The 9,554-nt window shown below is 63.0% G+C and overlaps 1 protein-coding gene across 2 annotated transcripts; it reads right to left on the reverse strand.

Annotated features, from left to right (window-relative positions):
- Positions 1–7,857: 7,857 nt before the first annotated feature.
- Positions 7,858–9,500, reverse strand: LOC102381360. 2 transcript variants are annotated; one of them, XM_025193369.1, is made up of 3 exons: positions 9,313–9,500; positions 8,782–9,164; positions 7,858–8,437 (listed from the first exon to the last, which is right to left on the reverse strand). In XM_025193369.1, exons 1-3 carry the CDS (start codon positions 9,338–9,340, stop codon positions 8,321–8,323), a joined length of 528 nt encoding a protein of 175 aa, XP_025049154.1. In that variant the 5' UTR covers positions 9,341–9,500; the 3' UTR covers positions 7,858–8,320. The 2 variants fall into 2 exon arrangements, with proteins under 2 accessions (XP_025049154.1, XP_006036974.1); XM_006036912.3 differs by having other exon boundaries at positions 8,782–9,484.
- Between the last annotated feature and the right edge of the window lie 54 nt (positions 9,501–9,554).

Here is a 9,554-nt window from a genome sequence, read left to right on the forward strand (position 1 = left end):
AAGAGCGTCCTGGGTGATGCTGGTGAGGGAGTTCCCAGAGAAGGCTGCACATGGGGAGGGGGCGGCAGGGTGGTGTCTGTTTCGGGAAGCAGCTGGAACAGGTGCTGGAGCCTGGGCAGCAGGAAGCCGCTCTGCCTGATACTGGGGGATGGACTGGCTGGGGCTGGAGACGCTTCCTCTTGTGGGGGATGGCTGTAGGGCTGCAGGCAGGAAGGGCTGCATGTCACTGGGGGGCTCCCATGGATGCTGGCAGACTCTGGAGAGAGCTCGGCCTCCAGCCCTGGCGTGACAGGCTGCCCAAGGGCTTCTGCAGGGAGCTCAGCCACTCCTTGTTTGCCACGGTTGCTGCAGGCCAGTGCTCTGGTAAACTCAGGCCAGGCGCCAGGGAGATGTCCCACTAGGAGACGCTGTGAGGGGTTTCTGCAGGGGCAGCACAGAGCTGGGAGGCTGCGGGAGCAGCAGGGGACACTGGCCACAGCCGTCCCACTGGGCACTCAGACAGGCTTAAAAACCTGTAAGTTGGCGACTTCAAAATTCCTTCTCCTCAGCTCCTCAATGACTCTGGCTCTGATCACTGTCTCGGTGACGTTGCCAAACGCCTCGATGTTCTCATTGGCGCTGGACCGGATGCCCTCGCTCGCTGCCCTGCTCCCCTGCAGGAGCTTGCTGAAGGCCTCGGTCTCCGCGCAGTTCCCATACTGCCACTTCTCCGGGCGGTGACCTCTGGGACAGGGTCTGAAGTTCACCTTCTGAAACATCTGGTGGCATTTCCTGCAGGGTGGCTTCTCCTGATACTGGAGAAATTGATGGTCAAACCGCATGGCCTTACTCCACACCCCGTCGGGGAAGATGATGGCCTTGCCTGTGCCCCCATGGTACACTGCGTAGGCCACGGCTCGGGGCCACGTCTCCAGACAGGACACGTCGATCATGATTCTCCGCTGTGCCCACCCCTTGCAAGAGAGGGAAGCTCCATAGAATGGCTGCAACCTGGCTTTGCTCCTGAGATCTTTATAGAAGCTCCTAGCGACGACCGCAGCACAGAAGGCGAATTCACCAGCTTTCAGCTGCGTCTCCTGCACGTGCTGCCACAGGTTCCTATTGCACTCCTCCAGGTACTGGTCCATTCTCTGCAGCGTGGAGGAGAAGGTCTCTGTCACCTGTGCATAGGTCGGTGGTTTACAAGGAGCCCGCTGGCTAAAGCTGCTCCGCAGCCTCCCTCTGCCATCTGGGCAGCTTGACCTTTAATTATCTGTCTGGAGATTTCCTGCACCTTCCTCAGCAGCAGCTGTGCCCAGACCTGATGGAGCCCTGGCTTTGACCATTCCTATGCTGCTGGGATGGCCACGAATCTGCTCTCTGCAGGGCTGCTGTCAGGTCCCTACAGCTCCCACAGGCCCTGCCTAGCACCCTCCCTGCCCTCTGGCACCCCAAGCCCCCAGGCTGGCTCCAGTGGGAGGCTGGGGGCATACGTACATAGTCGAGGGCGATGGAGCACGGTGTCTTTGTGGGAAGGTGGGAGCGGCACTGTTCAAATGGAGCTGGGTATTGGCTCTTCAGTCTCTGCTGATGTTCCTCAGCTATGAACTCCTCTGGCTCAATGGGGAGCACGTGGATTTGTCCAAAGAAGAACACTGCATGCAGCACCTGGCCAGAGCAGGCGGATTAGGGTGGGCTCGGAGGTGCTCCCTGCCCCTCTCCACTTGCAGCCCCTCTGGGGAGGGCCAATGCAGAGATGCAGTCACAAGAAAGGGGCCTCCAGGCCAAGGCAGTCCGACAGGTCCTTGCCCTCCCTCTGCCCCTTGCCCACCTCCATGCACCACTGCCCAACCCGGCCCCCCTCCCCAGCGGGCTCCCCTCAGTCTGCCCCACCCAGACACGTTGGTGCCTTGTTCATCCCTGTTCTGCACATTCCTTGTATTTGGCTCCCCTGGGTTCAGGTTGTGGCACTTTGTGGCGACGGTGCTCACCTTCTCCAGGTAACTCCTCTTGGTGTCTTTGGACCCCTCTGTTCTACACAGCAAGCCCAGGAACCAGCGGATGAAGATGTTCCCGCTGGTCACTAGAAAACCTCTGTCTCGCTCCTCCTTCTCCCATCTTCAAAGAACCCAAATGCTGCAGCATGGGGGGCCTCCAGCGGGGCACCCTCTTGCCCCGTGACCGCAGCACTCCCACCCGACATGGGGCTGAGCCAAGGCCTGTCCTGGGGAGGGCAGAAGCTCATGGACCCTAGAGAACAGGAGCTGAGCTGGAAGGTGCATCTCACCAGGAGCGTCGGCCTGAGGGAAGGACACTGGGATGCACTGGGACCGCACCAGCTAGCTCTCCTGTGGGTGCTGGGGTGTAGCAACCTGTGGCATCCCTGGAGAGCAAATCTGCAGCAGGCCTGGGCAGGGGCCCTGGGGTGTGGGCAGAGGCACTGCCCCCCTCACCCCTGCTCCTGACCTGCCCTGGCTGGGGTGGGGAGGGTGATGGGGCCCTGGGGTGGGGAGGGCATCTCGGGGGAGCTGGACCCTGGCCTTTCCAGCTTGCTGCCTCTGCCAGCGAGCAGGGACAGCCCCAAAGAGCAGCCTGCCTCCCCGCTGCTCTACCCTTTCCCAGGCATCTGCAGCAGAGCTGTTGGCTGCTCGGGGAGCGGGGAGAAGGCTGGTTGCTCCTGGTGGGTGTTGTGGCTTCAGTATCAGCTGCAGGAAAACCAATGCCACGCTCACCTCAGGGCACTCTGCCTGGCTCCAGCAACAGGGGCCGCGTCCTGCAGGAAAGAGCAGGGAGCGGCGAGAGTCGGTCCTGAGCAGCCGGGCCTGCTTTTGTGGCTGACTTTGTGGGAGGGAAGGCTGAAGGCTTTGGGAACCAGAGAGGTTGGGGACAGGGATGGAGACATGGCCTCGGGCTGCAGCAGGGGGGAGTGCAGGTCTGGTGCGAGGAACAAGAGGAGCATTCTCATGGCGGGCAGGGGACGGAGGCTGTCCCCAGGAGGTCGCAGCAGCCAAAGCCCCACACACCGGGCAGCACGTGCCCCACTGACCTGTGCTGCAACACTCTGGCACGGGGATACAGATGCAGCAGCACCACAATGCTTGGGGAGCAGCTGCAGAGCCCCCTGCGCTGGCAGGCAGGTTACAGCCTAGCCAGCACCCATGGCACCTTCCTGGGATGGGGCTGGCCCTGCCATGGCACTCATCCTGCAGGGCCAGTGGGGCACAGGGGGGACTCATGCTCACCACTCCAGGGCCCCCGTGTCCCACGTAGTTCCTGCGTCCCGCGTACCCATTCTCCATGCTGGCGGGAAGGCGTCTGGATGCCAGGGTGCGGTGGGAGTACGCGTGGTTCCACCTGCCCAGTGAACATGCCAGAGCCCCCTGCTTGCCACTGAGCCCTCCCTGAGCCCCCTCCCCCATGAGCAGGTGCCTGCAGCCCTGACCCCTTGCAGGACACGACCCCACCAGGGCTGGCGCAGGGATTGCCGCATGAGGCCCAGCTCCCCTGCCTGTTGGAGCGGGGTGTGCTCAGCGCTCCTCAGCAGATCTCACGCCCTGCAAGTGTGTCTCCTGGCTCTGGGGTGCTGCTGGGACCTCCAGGATGATGGAGAGGAGCAGCGCACTGGCTTGTGCACATGCTGCCTGGTTCTGCAGGTGCGCCCGTCCAGGGCCATCCGGGGCACCAGGCAGCTCCAGTCCTGCAGGGAACCTCCCTCCTTCCACTCTCCGGCCACAGCCCCGAGCCCCCACCGGGGCAGCTGAGAGCTGTTTGCACTGCAGCCCGTGCTGCTCGCTCTGCTGGGAGATGCAGAGGAAACAGACTGCAGCTCCGGGCTCAGAGCCTCTCCCTGCACCCGCTACCAAGAGGGGAGCTGACACCCCAGTGCCCATGGGGCCCCAGCTCGGCCAGCCCCACACGGCTGGGGCAGGAGGGGTGACCAAGGCTGTGCCAGGGTGGGGATGAGGCAGCCACAAGCTCTGCCTTCCCAGCCCTTTCCCACCACCTCCGCTGGCATGCTGCTTGTCCCACACCCACGGCACTGAAAGAGTGAAATCAATCCTGCGGCCTGTGGCACTAAGCTGGGGACAGAGAAACACAAGTGCCACAGAACATACCTGGCTGTAGTGCGGGACATGGGCACCTCCAGTGGTGCTGAGCCGGGAGGCGACTGCCGCCTGTGCTCCACGATGTCTGTTTCTGGCAGGCAGCCTCTGCTTGTGCAAGACTGATCTCGGGCTCAGCCCAGCTCCAGGAACCACCCATTGCTGCGAGCAAGGGGGCTGGAAGTGGGACTGTGAGTGTTGGCTCAAGGCGGCTCAGCACCAGTGGTCACCCACAGCTCAGAGATAGGGATAAGCCATGGGACGTGCCAGCCTGCTCATTGTGAGCTAGGTGGTGACCAGCCCCTGCTACCAGGGCCAGTGCCCGGGGGCAGCGCCCTATCCCTGCCTGCCCCCGGCTTGCCAGGCCATCACATGCAGCAGCCCCCCGGGCATTGGCTCTCCCTGCCCACAGGCTGCTACACCTGGTCAGTGGGGATGGCCAGTGCCAGCCCCTGAGGGAAAAGCTTCCCCTCAACCCCCCAACATGGGCCCACGGGCCTGCGCCCCAACACACATCTGTTTACCCTAAAAAAAAATTCACGTTCGAAGCCAAATCAGCCAAATCAATTCCAAATCCGTGAGTCATTCAAGAACCGTGTTTCATAGTTTCATAGATGCTCGGGTCGGAAGGGACCTGAGCAGATCATCAAGTCCGACCCCCTGCCATGGCAGGAAAGAGCACTGGGGTCAAACGACCCCGGCTAGGTGGCTGTCTATCATGGCCTATCGTGTTTGGCCCGCAAACATCTTCCCCCCTTCCTGGGGCTTCAGATGCTTCCGAATCCTTTGGCGGTCATCCCACGTGCAGGCCCCAGCCCGGAGTCTCAGGGTTCAGATACTCCCAAGTTTCGCTTGACCTCAGCCGTACGGCCGCAGGAGCGAGCCGGGGAGGAGTCTCCCGTTGCCATAAAGTGGGCGTAAAGCCAAGATCTGCCCAGTGGAAGAGAAAGCGGGAGGGTAACTATACATTACCTCCGAGGGTACTACCCCATGCCAGAAAAGTGGTTATCCCCAGCAACTAGGAAAACTGCCTTGGGCACACACCTGCCCCCACCCCCAGCCAGGCCAGGCTCAGATAAATACTTGCTGCACCTGCCCAGGAAGGGCGGGCACCAGCTGGAGAGCAGCCAGGTTTCAGCACAGCTGTTCCTTTTTCTGGAAAATGAAACTTAGCCACCAGGCCTGACCACCGGCCCGGCCCGAACACGTTGCCCCTGTGCCAGCACCCCTTGGAGGAGGGGTGGTTACAGCCGCCCTGGCCTGCACAGCCGCCCTGCCAGGCAGGCTGGAGGCTGGGCGAGCCAGACCCTGCCTGGGCAGAGGAGGGGGCTGCAGGACTGGCCGCATGACACGGTGCTGCGTAGAGGCCGAGGCTGTCGGCAGCCCATATCGAGCCACGAACCCCTTATCGGGCAGCTGCAGCAGCTGGGAGCGCTGCTGTGAGGCTGCCCTGTGGCTCGGGCAGTGGCTGCAGCACGTGCTGGTGCCTTCAGGATGGCCCTAGCAATAGGGGTGCGACCGCCCAGGCTGGAGGCGACCGAGGCGGGATTGTGGCTGCTCGGGGCATCCGAGGCAGAGGTGGCGGGGGTCCTGGGGACATAGGGCAGAGGCACATCCCACGGTGGAGCCGGATTGTACCACGAGGAACACAGTGTACATGGCGCTGGCTCGGAGTCCGAGCACACGTGCAGGGGTGCAGGCTGGTGCATGGAGCCCAGGGCCTGGGCCGGGTGGCAGGAGCTCAGCCTGTCCCTCTTCCCCGCAGCTGAGCTCTTGTGCTCTCAGCACCAGGCGAGGCGTCTCCAGAGCGACCCTTCGCACAATGGGGAGCTCGTCCCGAACCCGGCCGGGGAGCCTCCCCACAGCCTCACCGTCCAGCTGAAAGGCACCTTCTCCTGCTGCTGCTTCTCTGGGGAAAATGCTTTGCTGGGCAGGTGGGGTGGGGAAGAACAAGCAGCCTTGCGCTCACCCTGCTCCCAGGGCAGGAGCCCAGGGGAGAGCAGCCAGCGAGGAGGCTGCTCCTTGGACCAGGGCTTCAGCCACGCAGGCTGGAGCACGGCCCTGGTTCCCAAGGGGGCGGGGTGGCACGAGCTCCCCAGCTGGCTTCAGGGCGATTTGGCCTCCAGGCCGCAGCAGAACTGATCCTTCCAGGGTCACAACCATGGCACGGCATCCGATGAGCCGACCGAGCTGGCAGGGCACGTGCTCCATTGAGCTGCTGGGGTGGGACGCGGGGCTGCCAGTGCTGGTCATGGCCCCTCTCGTGCATGCATGTGGGAGATGGCTGCAGGGCAGGGCAGCGAGCCCTGTCGACTCAAGTCCCGGCAAAGAGAACAAGCAGCAGGGGGGCTTTGGGCAGGTTTCTTTATGGATTCGTTAGATTTCTGTGCTGCCGTTCCCAGCAGGGCTCTGGGCGGCCGACAGCCAGAGCCACGACCGCACAGGAACGCCGGTGGACTTCAGAGTACCACAAGAGACCAAATCTCAGCTCAGCCCAACCACCAGCTCACGTGTCTTTGTCATCCAAGCATCCCTGGTGTGAAACCCTGGCTGGTGCTCCCCTGCCCCACCCTGGGGACGGGGCTGTCCGTCTTGGCCAGGACACAAGCTCTCAAGGTGCGGAGCCTTTTTGGAAGAGGAACAGGCCAAGGGGCTGCAGCTGCCAGGCCATGGCTGGGCACGTCCACATCCTTTCTAACAGCTGTCCGTGTCTTCCACCCTCTCTGCCCCAGTGGGAGCAAGGAGCAGGATGCTGAGTGTCCCGAGCTTAGGAGATAAGGGGAGGCAGGAGAGCGGGAACACCCCAGCCACAGGCCAGGGCCCCGGGCTCCCCCTGCCAGGCAGGCCGTGCTGGGCTCACTCCTGCACACTGGTGTCGAGGCCACAGCACTTCACACCGTGGTGATCCAGCACTGTGGTGCCACGCAGGAATGGTTCAAGTGCTGCGTGTGTGGCTGCACCCTGCAAGGGAAAGGGACACGGGCACGGACACCAAACCCAGCGTGGCCCTTGGCGGCCAGACTCGGCCCTGAGTGCTGCACAAGGGTCCAAGAAGGACTTGGCACAGCCTTGTCCCCAGAAACAGAACCACAGACACCTCATTGCCCTTCCCAGACAGCAATGCTTTGGGGTGCTGGGACTGAGGAACAGCTGGGCCGCCCCAGGCAGCTCTAGGAACAGAGGTGCACATCCTGCTGTTCACTCAGGACCCTCCCAAGGGTCATCCTTCAGCAATGGAGCCTCCTCGCGGTGCTGGCTCCTGGATGCGGGCTTCACTCCAGAGCAGGACTTGGATTACAGCTGTGTGGCAGGCAGCAGCAAGACTCACCAGCTGGGCGAGCCATTTCTCAGCTGTGCGGCAGTGTTACCCGCTCACTGCATGGGCCTGCTCCCCCCCAGTCCCTTTAAACCTCCACTGCAGGCTGTCTGCAACAGGCCTCACGTGCTGGTGGATGCAGTCCCGTGCTGGCCCCTTCCCCGCTGGCTGCCAGCGCCTTGCCTTGCCGGTGCTCGGGCCGACTGCAGCCAGGATGCCGAGCATAGCGACAGCGTAGTGACTGATGCTCCCCCAGGTGCTGCAAGTCCTTGCTGAAGGCAGGTGCGTTCCCACTGGGCAAGCGCATACAGCTTGTTTTTGCTGAACCAGGCAGCTTCCACGGCCTGGATGCCTCAGAGTCTCATACCAGGCGCCCCTGCCCACCCCCGATCCCTTCCTCATACAGGACGACGCGCAGCCTGAGACTCAGGCTGAGGAGCAAAGATACTGGACTCAGGCTACACGGATCTTTATTGAAGCGGCTGACGGCCCTCAGGAGGTCAGCTCACAGGAGTGTGTGCGTCTAGGACACGTGAGCCTCCCAGGGAGGGGGCCTGGAGCCAGGGAACCTCTCCCCTTGGGCCCAGGGAGCTGTCTCTTGGAAGCTGTGAGTGTTGGACTCCAGGTGCTTGCTGCCCTGTGAGAAAGCAGGGGCGTGATCCCCTCTGCCTGCCCTCGGGAGCATGGGGCTGGTGACCTGCCAGCCAGAGGAATCAGAGCAAACAGTCCAGCAGTGCATCGCATACCCCCAGCAATGCACGTCCCCCTCGCGGGCATGGTTACAGCACAGACCGCCCTGCATGGGGCACCAGGATTTCACCCATCTGCACACTCAGGCCCTGTGAGGGTGCTCACACCACAGCATATGCTGCCTGGACTCAGACACTGTCCTGCAGAAGAGCTCCCTTAGTGGCAACCACCACTAACTCTCCAGGAAATCCAGCAGCTTGCCCATCTCCCCTGCTCCGCTCTCAACCAAGTGCTGGGCACTCTGCCTGATGCACTGGAGCTCCGGGCGCTTGGCACGCTCCTCCTCACTCTGCCGGGAGAGGGACGGCGCAGCAGTTAGAGCAGGCATGGGTGTGTGCGGAAGCTGTTCCATAGGGACCCCGGGACACAGAGCACCCCACTCCCGCTCCCACAGTACGTTTGCACAGGCAGCTCCTCGTTCTGCCAGGCCCTGGCAGCTGCCACTGCCCCCTCCCCAGAGCAAGTGACTACTGCCTGGGCCCCACTTAACCACCAAGATCTTGGAGCAGAGCGTGTCCACAGCTGCTGCAGACATCGGGCTGGGATGTCGCCGGTGCCCATTGCGTGCTTGGACCTTCCCTTGCTCCCCGAGGCAGGAGCTGCCCGTTCTCCGCTGGCCCCATGCCAACTTACCAGTGGCTCTTGGCCCTCTGCGCAGTCATAGGTTTCCTCGCCAAAGTGCAGGAGGCCGTTGCGAAGGAATTGCTCCAGGCTCCTGCTGAGCCTGTGCAGCTTCTCCTCCTCGTAGGTGTAGACCCCCCCATCTGCTGCCACCAGGATCACCAGCTGCTGCCCCATGGCCAGGCACGGCACGTTGTCCACGGTGCCCAGCACCACCATGCGGGTGGGCGAGGGCAGGTAGAGGTGGGCCCAGTCCGTCAGCATGTACTCCATCCCGGCGTAGCAGGTCTCGTCCAGGCTGCCCAGCTGCAGCTGGAACTTCTGCTTGTTGCTGAACTGAATTATTAGGCCTTTGTGTCCTTGCACGTACTGGGAGACCAGGTCCAGGCATTGCGCTAAAAGGGGGTGAGAAATCAGGGACTGCCCGGCCCTATCTGTCCGCGCTGGGCCCCTTGGGAAGGACGCACCCGACGATGCCCCACACGGATGTTCACGCATGTGTCTGGCAACACGGGGCAGCGTGCGTGTGCTGGGGGGCTTCACCTGGGCCTGGCCTGCACCGCTGTCTCATACGTCAAGTGGGAATAGCTGAAAGCCCAGCCTCGAGCACAGACTATGCCCTGCCCGCCGCTTCCAGAACCGGACAGCTCAGCTCCGTGCTGCCACGGTCCCCTGCCCCAATTTCAGGTCCCCACAGCCGGCCCTCCCCCAGATGCAGCCCGGCACCCCCAAGGGAAGCTGCGGTGGGGGGTGCCCGGCCCCGGCGGGCCCCTCCGCCCCGCCCT

This window comes from Alligator sinensis, unplaced genomic scaffold (assembly GCF_000455745.1).
Source record: "Alligator sinensis unplaced genomic scaffold, ASM45574v1 scaffold1565_1, whole genome shotgun sequence".
NCBI classification, from domain to species: domain Eukaryota; kingdom Metazoa; phylum Chordata; order Crocodylia; family Alligatoridae; genus Alligator; species Alligator sinensis.

Coding starts and splice junctions, on each gene's coding strand:
- LOC102381360 (XM_006036912.3), bottom strand. CDS start 9,267: ATGCGTGAACATCCGTGTGGGGCATCGTCGGGTGCGTCCTTCCCAAGG. Junction 8,438..8,781: donor CAGAGGGCCAAGAGCCACTG/GTAAGTTGGCAT, acceptor CTCTCCCGGCAG/AGTGAGGAGGAGCGTGCCAA.